The sequence below is a fragment of the Solanum pennellii genome, chromosome 12, assembly GCF_001406875.1.
Source record: "Solanum pennellii chromosome 12, SPENNV200".
NCBI lineage: Eukaryota > Viridiplantae > Streptophyta > Magnoliopsida > Solanales > Solanaceae > Solanum > Solanum pennellii.
The window spans coordinates 18,924,474-18,944,942 of record NC_028648.1 but is presented as its reverse complement, the minus strand read 5'-3'; the positions used below and the strand labels follow the sequence as shown (position 1 = coordinate 18,944,942).

The window sequence follows — 20,469 nt, the reverse complement described above, 5'->3', positions numbered from 1 at the left end:
TGGCTTGACCCTGAGTAGTGATGGCTTGTGCCATTTGTTGCAAGGCATTCCTCACTTCTCCATCTGTCAACCCAGCTGGATTGACAGGCACCTAATCAGCAACAACAGGGGCTTGAAGAAGAACTTGATTTCCTCAAGCAGCTCCTCACCTACCCTCCTGTCTGTATTTCTCCTCATATTCATTATCTACACATAGATAAAAGAAGAGACTTAGATTCTTAATGACACAATCATATAACGATTCCATATAGCACCTTAGAGAGCATAAGAACTGAAAATTTCGTAAACACTATGCAGTCTTTAACTCATGATAGTTGTGCACTTCACTATCATAACTTAGAAACTACTTAACGTGGTTGATATGAGCCTTGTGTCTTGGATATTTAACCTAATGCTCTTATACAAAGTTTTTCATGACCAGTATTCTGGAATCCGAATCGCAACTGGTGTCGTTAACCTCTCAAAGGTCGCAGACAAGCCTCTTCCTGCATTTATCACATTCATACCATTAATTTTTGCAGAAAATTTACAACTTTTTATTTATAGTTGAAGTATACTTAGCTTCATATAAATGCATATTTGTAACGAAGGTCATTGCTCATACATCAACCATCTAATTATAAGATCATGCAACTTGAAATAAATGGAATCTCATGTCATAAGTAATACTTGCCAAAACGGCATCATTACAAGCGTCTGAATAAAATAGGAAAGAAAGACTACTGGAACATACCCCACTAGTTCAAACCTACTACTAAGCAAGAAATATAAAGGAAGGCATCCTCGAATGCATGAGGACCTAAGAAGTCTGGATGAAATCTTAGAGTCTGAACATCTGCAATGATACCTCCAACGTCCACCTGAGCCTGCAACTAAAATAGTAATATTGTATGGAATTAGTACACACTTTTAATAAGTATGAGTACATGCAATAACACATGACGGTAATGCATCGACAAGAATGGCTCTTCCTAATCAACATGCTTTCGTAGAAGGTCAAGTCTCTTGACTTTGACTATTTCGTAATAGGAAGGTCATACCATGAATATGTCATACATCATACACACATAGGTTCACATAATATACATTTCATGTTTCATATAGTATACATTTAATATCCATGAGACCTTAGAATCATGAACGTAGCATTAAGACATCTCAAGTGAGGGCCCAACATATGGGATCTCTGTGGGTCTCCTTTAGCAAACACATATCCTTCTTCATTCGTTCATTTGTACTTCACATTAGTCATTCCATTCATTCATAGGCTTATGTGAACACCCTCTATACCTAGGATGAATTTTAAGACTCTCATCAGGATCATGAAGTACAATGAACAAGAATGACCTAATGTCATTACTTGAATGTGGTTTCACCTCTTGATTGTCTTGCACAAACACCTTCGGCATCATTCATTTCATTGTCCTTAACACTTTGAGGAAATTCCAACCTTAACTGACATAGATCATGTGAGCATCATAAAACCATGTGTCTTTCTCTTATCGAAAAGACGTGGAGTCACAGGCCAAAGTGAAATTAAAACATGCTAGTTTTATGGGTTCGAACCAAGGTAGTTCCCTATGTTGGCAACATAGTTCAAAGACTAAGAGATTTAGGGAAACCTATACCCTCCTTGGTGGACACTCTCATCTCATGATATTTATGTGAACCTCCGCCCTTCCCGAAAGAAGACATCACCACTCATAGCTAGCCTATCTGTACTTAGTTTGAAGTTCCTATTTACATTCAACTCATACATCATCGAAGCTTGCTTCTTAGCATGAGGTAGTCATAGCTCATTAGACGATTTCTCATCTCTTCTTTACGTATTAAGTATGAATTGTCCTAACAATTACATATACAATGTGATTGAGACTTGTCTCTTAATATTCAACACTCTCTTAGGTGAGTACTTTTAGTGACCTTTACTTAGGCTTGGTTAAGACATGTCTCACCTTTCACCTTAGCCTCTTATCATGTTGTCACCATTTTCATTCACATCATAGTTTAACATAATTACTCAATGTTCATTTATTAATCTTACCATTAACTCATGGAATTACCCATTTCGGGTTACTCATAATTGACTAAGTCTAAGTATATGTTGCGTAAGACTTATGCATTTTACACCTTCAGCCAAGGGATCGAAGTTCGATCCCTAGTGGCTGCATTTAATTTCATTATATGTGAGATTTATGTGTCTCACAATTTTGGTCAAGGGGACCCATGTTCGAGTCTCTTGGGCAGCACTTTATTTTTAATTATTTAGAGTGCTAGGTGACTGCACTTATTCGGCCAAGAGGATATGGGATCGAATCCCAGTGGCCTCAATTTTAATTATTTTATTTTAGTGGGAGATTTATGTATCTCACACCTTTGGCCAAGGATCCGAGTTTGAATCCCACCTCCCTAACTATTTTTTTCTTTTAATTTAAGGCTTCTTTCAACCTGCCGAAGTTCGAATCTCCTCTCTCACCCTCTTTTTTGTATTATATTAAGGCTAAAGCTCGTAGTATTAGGACCTTAAGGTTTCGAGATTCACTCTAAAAGGCAGCAACTATTCCTCTTCATATATATTAGTGACTAGCCGAAACCATGTTCATTTATCATAATGTTTTAATTCACATTCTTACATTTAGCCTAGACATTTAACTCATAGTTTTACATATACTTTTGACCAATTCATTAAGGACTGTACATTCACTTTCTTATTCATGAACATCACGATTTTTTTTGCATGGTAAATACAAAACATTGCATAACGCATCATTCACCATTTTCTTCAAGTTAACATTAATACTACAATTACGGAAAATAGCACGTTTTGTGCACATATGACATTCAACATTCTGACGTACATAGAAAATCATAAACAGCCCGTAACATGCATTGCACACAACCACAATCATTCCTAGAATCATCTACCAGAAATCATACAAACGCATGCATCAATTCGTTCATATTATCTAATGACAGCGGCATGCAACAGGGGAAAACCTTAGTGTTCGATTGCATTTAAACTGAACCTTAGGGGACTCTTCTGAAAGGGACCAAGAGAGAAGAAAACCCATACCTTTTCAGCCTTTGCAACCAGCCACAACCACACGTTTATTTCTTTATGGTTTATTGTTTGAGTTTCTTCTTTCTTAATATTGTATTACATTCTAATGTTTTAATATTATTAGTACTTATAATTTACAGACATTTCATGTTTGTGTTTTGACACTTCATATTAACTTTATGTTGTCATTCCTACTTATTATCAAATGCATAAATTAAATCTTTTTTCCTATAGGAGATCAATAATAGATCATGCAATCATTAAAAGACTAATTAACACAATGTACACTTCTACTACATCAATAATAATGCACCCAATCATAACAACACATTTACAAATGTCTCTCCACAGCATGATACAATTTAACATGGCTCACACGTACCGCGCACGTGTTCATGACTAGTTGACAAAAATAAGATTAGCTAATAAATAATTATTTTATCTCATTACATAGGTATTCGGGTATTGCATAAATTTGTGGTAAAATAATATAACTTTTTAAATATATTACAATTAATAACATATTATATAAAATAAAGTCTACTCATAAAATAATAATTTCTTCACATAACTCTGCTTGAGTAAGAATCTTCTTACTTTAAGATTCTTTAGCCATCAAAGGCCTTTGAAAAAGCATGGTATAAATCCTTGAAATTTATAAACTGAACCTAATAAGGAAAGACAAAGATTGATCAATACCATAAGTAAGAAAATTTATGAATACCAAGAACTCAGAGTCCAAGAATACAATATTAGCTAGTGGCTTCATTTGTAGTCAATTCGATAATCTTTGATTTTATGATGAATATCCTTAGCTAAAACTTGAGGCTTCTTCTAAATTTTCTCTCATTCACTTCTGAATCTTCTCATTTTCTTTGATTATTTTGAGCAATTAAATCTCTATATATAGATACATATGTAAAGTATCATGTATCATAAATACAACTATATCAAAGTAAATCTTAGAATATGTTAGATCATAGATGTATCAGACTTCTCTTTTTTTTCTGAAATTTTACTTCTTGAGAAATCCAAACATCGTATCATAGTTGTAGATATAAAATAACATGTCTCATAAATATCAAAAAAAAAATCCTAATTGTAAGGCTCTTCTTTGCTTTTGAAATTCATCTTTTTTAAGAAATTAAAATAATATTTCATAATATAGATGTAAAGCAGACTATATCATAATTTTAAATTGTATCAAATATATCAGACACTTTTAGTTATCATTACATATGTAAAAAAAAACTATGTATCATGGATACAGATTGTATTGAAAAGTCTTAGAATGTATTAAACTCTTCTTCACTATAACATTCATCTTCTTCCTAATTGTTTTTGAGAAATTTAAATTGTATCATAGATACAGATATAAAGCAGCATGTATCATGCAAGGAAAAATCTCAAAATGTATTAGACTCTTCTTCACTTACGAAATTTCTCTTCTTTGTTGTTGTTCAACAGAAACTCGAATACAACATCGAAAATACAAATATGAAGTTGTTTCTATCATACATATTATATCACACTCTTTACTTCTGGATCTTCTCTTTTTTCTTCAATTTTTCTTGAGCAATTCAAACATTTATATCATATATACAAATATAAAGAATCATATATCTATGTAGGTGGAGTTTACATGTGCCTTGATAAGCAAATGACATGGTCATACAAATACTTTTGATGCTGACAAATATGAACCAGGTGCATATATGCATATCGATTGAATAGAATATAGATACAGCAGGATTAAAGGTATGTGTAATAATTAGCACAGTCCAAGTCAATAAAGGATAGCAGTACTCCGAGTCAATGACAATAAACAGAAATAATAAAAAGAGTTAGAGACAAACAAGGAAAGGTAAAAAAAAGACAAATAAAGAAAGAAACAAATGAGACAAATAACAAAAAGGAAACACAATTTCCTTTCTTCATTGATGTTGAAGAAGGCAAACGACGAATCAGAGATTCTATAAATGAGAAGAGGAGGAAAAATAGATAATACATTATTTCTTCAAAAGCAAGGTCAAGATCTACTTACCGTTCAAATCTATGTATATGACATCATATTTGGGGGAACTGATGCCTCACTTAGGGTTTAGTTTGCTAAGTTAATGAGTAATAAATTCGAGATGAGAATGATGGGTGAACTAACTTTCTTCCTAGATTTCCAAATCAAGCAGTCTCCATCAGCAAAAGTACATCAAGGAATTACTAAAAAAATTTGAGATGCATTTGCCTAAGACGATCCATACCCCCATTGGTGCTATAACTAAGCTTGACAAGGATGAAACTGGTTCTCAAGTAAACGACACAAAATATAGAGGAATGATTGGATCTCTTCTGTATCTAACTGCCTCATACCCTATATAGTGTTAAGTACATCAAGGAATTACTAAAGAAATTTGAGATGCATTTGCCTAAGACGATCCATACCCCCATTGGTGCTACAACTAAGCTTGACAAGGATAAAACTGGTTCTCAAGTAAACGACACAAAATATAGAGGAATGATTGGATCTCTTCTGTATCTAACTGCCCCCAGACCCTATATAGTGGTAAGTGTTGGTCTATGTGCCAGGTTCAGTCATGTCCCAAAGAATCTCCCCTAAAGGTTATCAAAAGAATACTTTGATATCTCAAAGGAACTGTGAACCTGGTGTTGTGGTATCCTCAGGTGACTCCTTTTATCTAGTAGGTTTCGCTGATACTGACTATGCTGGCTACCTGGTTGATATAAAAAACACATCTTGAATGCCATTTTAGGACCTTGTCTTGTTTCATGGGCAACCAGAAAGCAAAACCCAATCGTACTTTCAACGGCTGAGGTTAACATGTTGTCGATGCTTCATTTTGCGCCCAATTATTATGGATCAAACAACAACTAGAAGATTTTGGAATCAAAGTGGGTTGAATCCCCATTATGTGTGAAAATACAAGTGTTGTCAACATGGCAAGAACCTGGTCCAACACAAAAGAACCAAATATGTTGATGTCTGTCATCACTTTCTGAGGGATAATGTGGAGAAAGGGCACATAATCATGGCATTCTATAGCACAGCAGATCAAGTTGCTGGTATTTTCATTAAGTCACTAGGAAAGAGGAAATTTCAAAGAAATCGATTAGCTTTAGGGATAGCATTCCAGAACTAAACTTCCCCAAACCCTTGAAAAGATATGAGTTAAAGATGTGAGTAGAATAATTTGACTAACTCATCTTGGTACCTTTCTGCAGGTACACATTGAAACAACGTATACACTATGATAAAGGTCTAATGATATTATCCTTAGCTTCCTATAACTATGAATCAGCAGTGCCTATGCACCGTGGACCATGTTCTCATCCTAACAGGTATGCACTATATCTCAAACTACTGAACATGGCATAACTTCGTAGCATTCAATTCTGTCTGAAAAAAATTATATATGTCAAGCACCAGGTCCTTAGGTCCTTATTACGTCAGTTTCTACTAAACATTATCGCCTTGGCGGGAAACTTGCATCATAGATAATCCATCAATCACCTCTTGATTTGACAACCGTCTCTTGAACTTCCCCAGACTTAAAAATCAGAAAAGGTCCATCATTACAACTCCACTTCCAATTCTTCTTCATTCATCTTTCACCACTTTTACAAAAACCCCAAAACTGCTTTCCACCATGGCCTTCGCATTCCATCTTATCATAGATCGTATCATAATTGTAAGGCTCTTCTTTTCTTTTGAAATTCATCTTTTTTTTAGAAATTCAAATAATATTTCATAGTATAGATGTAAAGCAGACTATATTATAATTTTAAATTGTATCAAATATATCAGACACTTTTAGTTATCATTACATATATAAAAAAAAACTATGTATCATGGATACAGATTGTATTGAAAAGTCTTAGAATGTATTAAACTCTTCTTCAATATAACATTCATCTTCTTCCTAATTGTTTTTGAGAAATTTAAATTGTATCATAGATACAGATATAAAGCAGCATGTATCATGCAAGGAAAAATCTCAAAATGTATCAGACTCTTCTTCACTTATGAAATTTCTCTTCTTTATTGTTGTACAACTGAAACTCAAATACAACATCGAAAATACAAATATGAAGTAGTTTCTATCATACATATTATATCACACTCTTACTTCTGGATCTTCTCTTTTTTATTCAATTTTTCTTGAGCAATTCAAACATTTATATCATATATACAAATATAAAGAATCATATATCTATGTAGGTGGAGTTTACATGTGCCTTGATGAGCAAATGACATGGTCATACAAATATTTTGATGCTGACAAATATGAACCAGGTGCATATATGCATATCGATTGAATAGAATATAGATACAGCAGGAATAAAGGTATGTGTAATAATTAGCACAGTCCAAGTCAATAAAGGATAGCAGTACTCCGAGTCAATGACGATAAACAGAAATAATAAAAAGAGTTAGAGACAAACAAGGAAAGGTAAAAAAAAAAAAGACAAATAAAGAAAGAAACAAATGAGACAAATAACAAAAAGGAAACACAATTTCCTTTCTTCATTGAAGTTGAAGAAGGCAAACGACGAATCAGATTTTCTATAAATGAGACAAGGAGGAAAAATAGATTATACATTATTTCTTCAAAAGCAAGGTCAAGATCTACTTACCGTTCAAATCTATGTATATGACATCATATTTGGGGGAACTGATGCCTCACTTAGGGTTGAGTTTGCTAAGTAAATGAGTAATAAATTCGAGATGAGAATGATGAGTGAACTAACTTTCTTCCTAGATTTCCAAATCAAGCAGTCTCCATCAGCAAAAGTACATCAAGGAATTACTAAAGAAATTTGAGATGCATTTGCCTAAGACGATCCATACCCCCATTGGTGCTACAACTAAGCTTGACAAGGATGAAACTGGTTCTCAAGTAAACGACACAAAATATAGAGGAATGATTGGATAGCTTCTGTATCTAACTGCCCCCAGACCCTATATAGTGTTAAGTGTTGGGCTATGTGCCAGGTTCAATCATGTCCCAAAGAATCTCCCCTAAAGGTTGTCAAAAGAATACTTTGATATCTCAAAGGAACTGTGAACCTGGTGTTGTGGTATCCCTCAGGTGACTCCTTTGATCTAGTAGGTTTCGCTGATACTGACTATGTTGGCTACCTGGTTGATATAAAAAACACATCTTGAATGCCACACTTTTTAGGACCTTGTCTTGTTTCATGGGCAACCAAAAAGCAAAACCCAATCGCACTTTCAATGGCTGAGGTTAACATGTTGTCGATGCTTCATTTTGCGCCCAATTATTATGGATCAAACAACAACTAGAAGATTTTGGAATCAAAGTGGGTTGAATCCCCATTATGTGTGAAAATACAAGTGTTGTCAACATGGCAAAGAACCTGGTCCAACACAAAAGAACCAAATATATTGATGTCTGTCATCACTTTCTGAGGGATAATGTGGAGAAAGGGCACATAATCATGGCATTATGTAGCACAGCGGATCAAGTTGCTGGTATTTTCATTAAGTCACTAGGAAGGAGGAAATTTCAAAGAAATCGATTAGCTTTAGGGATAGCATTCCAGAACTAAACTTCCCTAAACCCTTCAAAAGATATGAGTTAAAGATGTGAGTAGAATAATTTGACTAACTCATCTTGGTACCTTCCTGCAGGTACACACAGAAACAACGTATACACTATGATAAAGGTCTAATGATATTATCCTTAGCTTCCTATAACTATGATCAGCAGGGCCTATGCACCGTGGACCATGTTCTCATCTTAACAGGTATGCACTATATCTCAAACTACTGAACATGGCATAACTTCGTAGCATTCAATTCTGTCTGAAAAAAATTATATATGACAAGCACCAGCTCCTTAGGTCCTTATTACGTCAGTTTCTCCTAAACATTATCGCCTTGGCGGGAAACTTGCATCATAGATAATCCATCAATAACCTCTTGATTTGACAACCGTCTCTTGAACTTCCCCAGACTTAAAAATCAAAAAAGGTCCATCATTACAACTCCACTTCCAATTCTTCTTCATTCATCCTTCACCACTTTTACACAAACCCCAAAACTGCTTTCCACCATGGCCTTCGCATTCCATCTTGTTGATTATTTCGATGACGAGGAACCCCTCATCTCGCCCAAAAAAAATCCCTCTCCAGATTCACCCAAGGCTTGCTCTCAGAGGGAAGGTGTCTCTGCCACTATTCCACCCCCATCGCCTCTTCAAAGACCCTATCAACAAAACACACCACCACTGTGATCGTCGCCCTTCACCCCACAGCATGCCTCCAATGACCCTTTCACTTCCTCTCCGTCCTCATACCACCTTATTAACTCTCTCTCCTCCCTCCAAACCCGTCTTCTCTCTCCTGAACCACCCTAATATCCCAAATCACAAAACCCTAACCTCACCACAATCCTCCCCAAAGAACGTGGACTCCAACCCCTTTTCTCCTTCTGATGCTTCTTAAATATCCCCTCCTCCACTCAAGTGAACGGGTCTCCAAAGACCTCACAAGCATATCGTCGTCAAAAAGATGGCTCTCCGCCATCCCCATACTAGGAGTTCGAGTCAAGCTCACCTCAAGATGTTGCTGACACAAGCAAAAAACTACGTCGCATCGGTAAGTCTCCCATTTATTCTCCCAAGACTCTGATTGTTCTTGATATCGATGATGAAGGTGCTGAATCTGTTCACTCCATCACCTCAAACCCTTACTAAGAATGAGATTAAGTTTCTAGCCATGGGGAAGGAAGCATATTTTAAATCTAAAACTATCCTAAGAGGTAGAACTATTCGTCCAGAAATTAGGATATCCATGCTGTCAAAAAATTGCTTGACCTATTTGTGTCTCAAGGGTGGGTGGATGTGTTCTTGAAAACTGAAGAAATGGTATATGACAATAAGGTGATAGAGTTTTATACTAACTTGACTTTGGTGGAAAATATTGTGGCTACTTCGCTAGTACATCATGTGGAATTATTCTTTGATTAGGTTCGTCTGGGTGAGATCTTTCAAATACCTTCTACTGGTTTGGCTGAGTATAACTGGACGAAAGATGCCAATTGTGTGCTCACCTCAAAATTCTCGCAAGGGAGGGTCTCTATTCGTCCTAGGAAGGTTCTAAAGAGGAATGTCACCTTTTCACAAATTTGTGTTCCCATAAGGGCATACTACCTAGGGGTGAAGTGAACAACACCACGAGGCATCTTTTAGGGATACGAGAATTGCCCATGCCTTAAAAAACATAGAACTTATTGACTGGCCCTCGTTGATGACCCGGCATATGGCCAGAGCTGGCGATCCTAAAAAACCTCACCAGTTGTCCTATGGTAATTAGTTGACTACTGTGTTCAGGGAGTTTGGTGTGCCTCTTAAGGAAGGCAGGGTTTTAAATAGGAATGACATGTTCACCAGGACTACTCTTGCTGAATGCAATCTTTTGATGTTGTGGACCAGGTTTCTGCTGCTCCTTCTCGTGTTGCTGGACCTGTTACTAGTCTTCTCAATGACCTCAATATGGTCAGGGCTTAGAATGAGGTGTTTAGGGGTGAAGTTTTGTCTCGTTCAAACAAGGTTAGCTGGTCCATAGGGGGAAGTTTCACAGTTGAAGGACCTACTTATCCAACAACAACTTGACAACAATGCTCGTATGGATCACCTGCTAGCACATGCTTCGTGTCCTTGCTTCTTCTTCCACCTATCAGAAACCTTCATTACTAGCCTCTTAGCTCTTGTTTTTGTTCAGACATTATTGATGCTTGTGGTGTTTTGCTTTTCGTTCTGTAGCTTGATGTAGCCTCTTGAGCTAAACATCTAGTGCCTAATTGTTTTGGTTGATCCTCTGGATCCTAATGCTTTGGTCCAACTGTTTTTGCGGTTTGGATGGCTAATATCCTTCGACTATTGTCAATATGTGCTAATTTGTTCTTGTGTTGCTTTGAGTTTGTTATGTTTTCTTCTTACATTTTGTTCCTCTAGTCTTTTTTATGTGTCAAAAGGGGGAAGAGTTGAGAAGGTATACAAGACACACATGTATGTATTTGCCATCATCAAAAAGGGGGAATCTGATGAGCAAATGACATGGTCATACAAATACTTTTGATGCTGAAAAATATGAACCAGGTGCATATATACATATGGATTAAAGAAAATAAAGATGCAGCACGAATAAAGAAACGTGTTATAATTAGCACAGTCAAAGTCAATAAAGGATAGCAGTACTATGAGTCAAAGACGATAAACAGAAATAAATAAAAAGAGTCAGAGACAAACAAAGAAAGGTACAACAAAGACAAATAAAGAAAGAAAAAAATGAGACAAATAAGGAAAAGGAAACACAAAGTCCTTCCAGCATTGAAGTTGAAGAAGGCAAACAACGAATCAGAGTTTCTATAAAAGGAGCAAAAATGAGACAAGGAAGGCTGTCTTCACTAATCGAGAAAAGAGGAAAAGAGAGACGGTCATAGCAAAGGCCAAAGTAATTGAGAGATAGAAACGAAAGAATTCTAAAGTCAAAATTACTTTCGAATAGTTGAGTCACATTGATCAGTCTTTGGATCAGTGTTTGAGAGAGCCTTGAGTGTGTGTGAGTATTGTAAGCGAGAAGTGGGTTTGACTTCTTGCTAAGGGTTAGAGAAATTGAGAGTTCTTGTAACCAAGCAGCAAGTTTGACTTCTTGGAGAGCTGAGGGTATTTTCGATTATAGTTAATCGAAAGGGTAGACGTTTAGAGTTAGGTTCATCGATCTACTGAGTTATAATTGTTGAATAAATATAAAAGTCTCTGGTTTTTCTCTTCTTTGAGCTAAGAAGGTTTCCACGATATATTGGTGATACTGTCGTTAACATAAATATCTTGTGTGTATCATTCAAGAACCCGGTTCTTGAATATTGGGTAAGGTTTCTTCATGCCTGATACAAAAATGTATAGAGGGAGAGGAACAAGAAAAGGTAGATACACAATTACAAAAAAGGAGAGAGCGAGAGAAGGCTATATACACAGAGGGAGAGGAACTATAGAAAGATAATACACAAATGCACAAAGGGAGAGGGACGAGAAAAGAAAAGAGACAAGCAAGAAAGGGTGGAGAGGAAGTGTCCTAGGTTTAGTAAATATGAAAAGTATCAATGAGTTTTGTTATAAGGCCCCTAAATATTGAGGTGTGTGAAATTTCATCAATATTTGAATAAAAAATTTCATATAATCTATGCTACATATTAGCCTAACTTTTTATGGACTGAAATGGGCAGTTCAGTAAGGACAAGGTTGATTTTGCCACCTCTAGCAATTGCTACCACATGGGGCCTTCTTTTCATAGACATATCTAGCAAGGAGGAACAATTTCAAAGAACTAATTCCATTTTCATCCAAATGCATTACACAAGTTCAGCAAAATAATTCAAAACAGAGAACATCATGATGCATTTCTGACCAAAAAGATCAGATGTATAGTAAGTTAAGCATTTACAAAACATATAAATCCATCTACGAATAAAAATGTGACTCACAGGTGCATCAAGGTACGAAGATCATTAACACTAATCTCCCTTTGATCTAGTGAACTCTTCTTCATAAAAGCCTTCCTCGCCAGCAGTTTCTTCTTTTCCTGCAGTTCCAGTATCCGTTCTTCAATGGTGCTTCGTGCAATCATCCTCACAATCTTCACATCTTCCTTCTGTCCAATTCTATGGACTCTGTCCATAGCTTGCTCCTCAACTGCGGGATTCCACCAAGGTTCCATTAGATAGACTCTAGAAGCAGCTGTAAGATTTATTCCAGCACCTGAAGCTTTTAGACTTGCAAGCAAGATGGTAGGCCCCTCCGGAGCTGGGATTTCAAACTCTTTAATGACCTGGCATCTCTTTTTTGCATTCATTGACCCGTCTAAGCGCAATATCTTAAAACCAGCTGCTTTAAGCGGCTCTTCAAGTAGGAGCAACAACTTCCTGAATTGAGAGAACACAATTGATTTTCTGCCGGGGCTTTCATCTCTTGATGCAACAAGAAGTTTTAGGAGTGCAATCACTTTGGATGATGCAGTGGATGAACTTCCACTATTTGCAGCATTAGATGCTTCAGGTGGGCAGATAAATAGATCAGACTCTGTCAGAGGATGGCGGCAAAGTGGGCAGCAAGCCTTGGCACGTTTAATGGTCTTCAAAATGCATGACTTGCAAAAAATATGCCCACAACAAGTAATGACACCATTGGTAGGAGGAAAAATGCAGATTGGGCAATCAATGCCCTCGTCATCTTGCAGCGCTGAGAGCATTTTTTCCAACAACTGTGGGTTGCTTTGCACATCTAGTTTAATTCAATTATTAACTGTGTAAGTTACTTGTCTAGCTGAATCATAAGAGTCAACATTATAGTTTTTAGAGTCCTTGAAACTAGAAAAGACCAGATGAAGTCACTGGATCTTATGTAAATTTGACTACCAAAACAAGAACAAACAAATTTAAGAGATTTCAAGTCTAACCTCCAATTTTATTTGATGGAAGCAAAGATCTCAGGTCTGCAGGACACAACGCTGAATCTACACAGATCTGTCGAAGTCGTACAATTACACTCAGCACAGTCCAATAATTTTTCATTGAACTATCAGAAGAGATGTATTGATTGACAATCTTCTTAGCTTCTGATTCCATCTGATCATAAATTTCTCTTTCATCTCCAGAGAGTTCCACAACAAAAGTCTCGATAGATTTTGATGGCAAACCAGTAAGAGCCTTTTCTTTTGTCCTTCTTAACGACATCGTTGACATAAGTACCTGAAAGGACAATGAAAATCAGAATCCTAAAACAAACTAGTAGGGCACATAAATTTGAGTGTAAAACTAATTAACTATGAAATGAGAAAGAGAATGAATTAAACTCACTTGCCTTGATTTAGCAACTAATCTTTCACACAAATGAAATTGAAATAATAAAAATTGTTGTTTTTCTTCACGAACCACATTCTTTCCCCCAGAGATATGAAAATGAGAATGGTAATAAATTTTAGAGGAATTTCCAGGTGCAATCAGCTAAATCTCAGATTCGAGAAGTTGTGCTTCAGCAATGCAAATTATGTAATTGTTCTAAAGCTTGCATTTGTGTTGTCAGAGAAATCTTTCTGAACTTTTAGGATAGTAGCAATAATATTATGTGCAGTAAACTCCTCAAGAATACAATGGATGTCACTGAAGCAAAACACAAAACATTTGCATTTCTTCAATGTACTGTTGATGAGTGAAGATTGCCATGCATCATAAATTCAATAGAAGGGTACTTCAAAGATAAATAACACCATTATAAATATACAAACCAGCGGGCTAAATAAATTTACTTTAAATTAGAGTAGTCCATATTCAAACTTTAAATAGGTAGATATACACCTGAAACTATCTACCAACAGATAATAGGCATATTGTAATACTTTAACACAAAATGGCGCTCTAACCATCAAAGAGGAACACATCACCTACGAAGAAAAGGTTGTCAGATCCAGCTTTAGCACTTCCTGAAACTGGAACAGTCCTTTACCTTCCCATTCTCTATCGTTGCACATATAATTTGACTCTCCTACCTCCTAAGTCATAACACTATAGGACTCAGTAGATTTTGCCAGAGCCTGAGACTAAAACACCCCATCTTCATGCTCCTCCTTCCAGAAAATGCCCTACCCCTTCCTATATAACCAACTGCTCAACTATTTGTCTACGGCTGGCAAACTTCCACTTCTGTTTTAGGAGTAGATAGGAAGAGACCGAAATTTAACACAATATGTTATAAAGAGGACCTAGTGCATCTAAACCTTAAGCTCATTCCTCACATTTCAAAAGTTCATATGTCCAAAACATAGTGGAAATGACATAACTTTCATAAATACAGTCATAACGGATTATGAAAAGCATGATAATTACGGAAAAGGTGAGAACTGGAACTGGGGAAAAAACAGTTTGCAATGGTCTCAATTCATAAAGAGAAGTAGAATTACGAGGCAATACCGCAAAAAAAAACAGAATATTGGAGACTTTAAATGCAACACAAACTTTTGGAAAAAACAAATAACAAGAACTTACCTGTAGCCTGGATACCCCCTTCTCATCTCCCTGGGCAAGGGGACGTTGGATCAAACTGTTCCAATAGGATTTAATAGACAGAGGCTCAAATCTCAAAAATGCCATCAAGGAATACAAATCGAATGAGTTATTTTGTATTGGTGTTCCTGTTACTGCCCACCTTCGATTAGCTTTCAAGTTGTTAACTGCTCGACTTTGCTGAGCATTCGCATTCTTAATGACATGCGCCTCATCCAAGATCACTCGCCACCATTCTATCCTTTTGATAGGAGAATCTATCCATGTGTCTTCACTTGCCAGAATACTATAAGTAGTTAAAACTATGTCATACTTTTCCAGCTCACTGGCATCTCCAGTCCGCTCTCCATAATATATATATGACTTCAGCGAACCTGGTTTTGTGTGCTCCTCAATCTGTGAGGTCCATGTTGAGAATACAGCTGGTGGACAAACGACCAATGTCGGCCCTGAATTTGAATTGGCAGACCGCCTGTCAGGACTAAACACTGTTTTTCCCTTCACGTGTAGAGTGTGTGTTTGTTCAGTCTTTTGCTTCTTCCGCGAAATGTCAGTGTTTCTACTGTCTGTTCCCCTTCTATTCCTTTTACTAAATGAAGCAGCCCATGTGTCTTCCTCTTCATCTAATCCATCATCTCTCTGAGAACTTAGATGCCCACTTTTGATTGAAGAAATAATATCACCACATTTATCCAAAGCAATCAAAGAAAGGAGGGTTAGTGTCTTCCCCAACCCCATATCATCTGCAAATATTCCGCCTCGTATAGGTTCAGGTTTTTTATCTGTAGAGTAATTTGTCAAGACATTCACATAATTACCCTCTTTCTCTTCCCAAAAAGGAGGCAATTCTTCAGATATCTCCCTCTGAACCAACCACCATAATGCTTCATTCTGGTGCAAAAGAAGCTTTGACTTTATTATATTTTTGGGTGGCTCTAATGGTTTCAGTTCTTCCTTTTTACTGACTTTGTCATCCAACAGCTTAAATATCTCATCAACATCCCTTCCTTCTAGTGTACTTCTTTTCTCCTTCACTACCTGCGCCTCTGAAAGTGTAAATGACGGATTGTTCTCACCAATCAAATACAACCCACCATTTGTAATTGCTGATTTTACTATTTCAAATGCTTCAAATCTTGCAAAGATGTGAACTTGACAGGGAAGTTTGTATCTGTTTCCTTGACGAGCTACCTTTGGAACAATTCCTATGCACAAATGATAAACAAACTTGTTTCAAAAATCATATTGCAAACAGACTGGTAACTGTCAAAGCATTATTCTCATAAAATTATAAGAGTAAGAGACTATTACTGAATAACAAACTCTATTCTCCAATAGCAAAAAGTTAGGTACTTGACAATGAAAAGCTAAAATTCCAAAAAAAATTTAAAAAAAATATCGAAGGGCAAATACCAGTCCACAGGTTGGGAAAAAGAAAATGTCAACAACAATTCTGGAAAGGGTAAATGGAAGACTCAATGAGAAGCAAAAAAACAACTGAATCACACAACTCAAGGTAAAATGCAGCTTCTACCTGAGACACATGTGCATCCCATATTTCTCTGTCCCAATGTTGCCAAAGGAACGCTTAAGCCTCAAAGCTCAGCAAAGCGCAAAAGCGCTTTGCCTCACTTAATAACACTTTGGCGTAGGCGTCCAGGTGCTAAGGGCTGCCTAAAGTTTGTGCACCTTCACCAATGATTTCTGTCTTTAATTCCAAACGTCGTACATAGTTCTACATTCAAATAATTCTTGTTTGTCTTATAGTTACATTCTATTGCACAAAATTTCTATTTTTAAGTTTTCCTTTCTAAACCCCTTGCTTTAATTATGTAATCGCTTAAAGCTCCAATAGCCTTTGCGTCTTTTCTCTTTTGACTACTCTGCTCCGACCAGTGGCAGAGCCTTACAGTTAGGGGCTCATCCAAACCCCATCTGCGTAAAATTATATTATTTATACTTTTCTTTAGATATAAAAGATGTTCAACCCCTTCTGCTAGAGGCGAAGCCAAAATTAGGAGTTTGGGGTTTCTAAATCAACTTGTTTGGGGTTCTCAAGTTAATATGCATAAAAAAGAAAAAGAAAAAAAAATTCTAATACAAATGTTGACTCTAAAAAAACTAGTGGATTTGTCCGAACCCATGAACCCCACCTAGCTCCACCTCTGCCTACTGCTAGTTCGTTGGTCTATTTTGAACCCTCTTCGTGAAAATGTTGGCTCCGCCACTGGCTCCGACCAGAACATTCATATGAATCAAGAAAACAAGTTCAGATATTCTAACCTTTGACAACAAGATTTTCAAGCAACGGAAAAAAACAAAGAGAAATGACCAACACAAACAAAAATGAGGGACAAAATAGTTTAAACAGTGTTATACAAATCAAACAAATGGAAGCATATCAGTTTTATTGCAAAACATAAAAAGACGAATTATGCATGCGTTTTACCGTCAATGGTGATGACATTTGCGTCCAAAAGCGGTGCTAAAACCATAGCGGCGGAGCGTTCAATGTGTCCAACTTGAACAGAACGAGTATTCAGCACTTTTATAGCATTTGAATCATACTGATTCAGCGGTTCACGTTGAAGTCCAACAATTTCTCTTCCACTAATTGAACCAGTATAATACTGAAGACCCACAACATTGACGATCACAAAACCCACCATATACATCTCCCGCACTGCAACGGTGTCAGTTTCTTCTTCATCTTCAAGCGGCGATAAAGGCCACCGGTCAAGACTCATGAAAACATCAACTGGGTCTCTCTCTTCCACCATTTATTTTTTTCAACTGAGAAGAAATGAAAAACGTTTAAGAGAGAGAGTTTAAAAAAGAGGCAAAGGCGGGTGTAGAGAGAGAAACTTTGGGTATTTATGGTTATTTTTAGTAGCCTTTCACACCTTGTTTGGAGAAGATTTAATAGTTTGAAGCCATATTTATATTTTGTTTGAATTTGTTGTTTGGACTTTTTAACTTGTATATAATATATAATATTCCTTTTTTCATTAGTAGTTAATTTGTTTTCCTTTTAAAAAGATATATTTCATTATATTTTTTCCTATTTTTTGACATAACTCAGATTTTCAGATGTATCAGGTGATATGTTTAAGGTCATAAAATTAAGTATACGTTTGGAAAGTCACTTTAGTAACTAGACTTTGGAAAGTCGCTTTAGTAACTGGACTTTTGAAAGTCGCTTTAGTAATTGGACTTGGTGCAATTATATTGTCCATCTTTTTTGGTTGACAGGTAATTACTTGATCAAGACATAATTGATGTAATTGATTGGGGTAATTACATTCTCCAATTCACATGAAGAAGTTGTGAATTGCCGGTAATTACATGGAGTAATTACGAGCTAATTACTTTTAATTTTTTTTTTTTCATACTTTTTTTCTTGTTTTAATTTTTTTCTATTAATTTAAGTTCTTTTTTTTTTGTTATTCTAAAAGTTTATTTATTTTTTGTTATTATTATATTTCATTTTCGTTGTTGTTCTTCTTTCCAATAGTAGTTAATTTATTTTCCTTTTAAAAAGATATATTCCATTATATTTTTTGGGCAACTTTCATATATAGCTAATAAAAAATTCATATTTATATGCTATAGCAAAGTTTGCATAATTTGTGCTCCATAGCAAACATAGAAACTGTATAATTCGCTATACATATACAGTTGGAGCAAATTGTATAAAACGAAGTGTATAAAACAAGAAAGAGAAAGACACTTGGGTAGAGAACTGTATAAAAACGAAGTGTATAAAACGAATTGTATTATTATAAGTGTATAGAACGATTATATACAATTTGAATTTGTATAAAATGAGAAAGAGAGAAAGACAAAAAAGACTTGACAAGGAATATACAATTGAATCGAATTGTATAAAACGAGAAAGAGAGAAATTAGATACAATTTGAAAATTGTATAAAACGAGAAAGAGAGAAAGGCAAAAGAAACTGAGCAGGGGAGTATTTTTATTGTATAATTATAAGTGTATAGGACGAAAATATATGTACTTGCATGTATATATACAATTTTCTCACGCTTTATACAAACAGAAACACAATTTATACATTTCGCTTCTGTTTGTATAAGTGAGAAAGGCGAGGGTAGCGAGCGAGATTCGAGAAAGTGGCGAGCGAGATCTGAAAGAAGGGTTAGAGGGGAACAAAAATATATGTATTTATACAATTTTCTCTGCTTTAGTAACTGGACTTTGGAAAGTCGCTTTAGTAACTGAACTTTTGAAAGTCACTTTAGTAATTGGACTTGGTTAATTAAACTTTTATTTTTTTGTTGTTGATAGGTAATTACTTGGTCAGCACATAGTTGATGTGATTGACTGGGATAATTACATTCTCCAATTTTCACGGAGAGGTTGTGAATGCCGGTAATTACGAGCTAATTACTTTTTAATTCTTTTTAATTCAAGTTTTTATTTTTGTTTTTTGTTTTAACTTTTTTTATTTCTATTAATTTAAGTTCTTTTTTTTTGTTATTCTAAACATATTCTAAAAATTTATTTATTTATTATTATTATTATACTCATTTTCTGCTTATTCTTCTTTCCAAGAGTAGTTAATTTATTTTTCTTTTAAAAAGATTTAAAAAGATATATTCCATAATATTTTTTGGCATTACTTGCATTTTGTATTTTTCAAGAGATATGTTTAAGGTCACAAAATTAAGTATATGTTTGGAAAGTCGCTTTGGTAATTAGACTTTGAAAGGTTGCTTTAGTGATTAGACTTGGTGTAATTATCCTGTCTATCTTTTTTGGTTGATAGGTAATTATTTGATCAATATGTAATAGATGTAATTGGCGTATGTAATTACACTCTTCAATTCATAGGGAGAGGTTGTGAATCGCCGGTAATTATTTGGAGTAATTACAAGCTAATTACTTCTTAATTTCTTTTGTATTCCTGTTTTTGTTTTTTGTTTTTTTTTTAAATTTTTTTTATTTCTGTTCATTTAAGTTCTTTTATTTGTTATTCTAAAAAGATTCTAATTTTTTTTTAATTATTATATTTCATTTTCTTCCCATTCCGAACCTTCACGTGACTTTATGTAATTTTTTCGTATTATCTATTTTTTTATGTCATGCTTATTTTCTCATTAACATGATGTTATTAATATTCTAATTTTTAAATTAAAATAGAATTTATTATTAAGTAAGATTATAGGCTTATGTTTCCTTTAAAAAAACATAATAAAAATGAATTTTTAGTTCTTATGTTATGTTGAAATTGAGACCAAAGTATTATGTTAAATTATTATTATTATTATTATGATTATTATTATTATT

The 20,469-nt window shown here is 35.2% G+C and overlaps 1 protein-coding gene across 2 annotated transcripts; it reads right to left on the bottom strand.

The window, feature by feature from the left end:
* Positions 1 to 640: 640 nt before the first annotated feature.
* On the bottom strand, positions 641 to 18,046 carry LOC107005588 (putative SWI/SNF-related matrix-associated actin-dependent regulator of chromatin subfamily A member 3-like 1). 2 transcript variants are annotated; one of them, XM_027913267.1, is made up of 5 exons: positions 17,608 to 18,046; positions 15,141 to 16,363; positions 13,556 to 13,847; positions 12,585 to 13,380; positions 641 to 872 (listed from the first exon to the last, which is right to left on the bottom strand). In XM_027913267.1, the coding sequence occupies exons 1-5, from the start codon at positions 17,936 to 17,938 to the stop codon at positions 821 to 823; spliced, it is 2,694 nt and encodes an 897-aa protein (XP_027769068.1). In that variant the 5' UTR covers positions 17,939 to 18,046; the 3' UTR covers positions 641 to 820. The 2 variants fall into 2 exon arrangements, with proteins under 2 accessions (XP_027769068.1, XP_015059713.1); XM_015204227.2 differs by lacking the exon at positions 641 to 872 and having other exon boundaries at positions 12,418 to 13,380; positions 17,608 to 18,045.
* Positions 18,047 to 20,469: the final 2,423 nt, after the last annotated feature.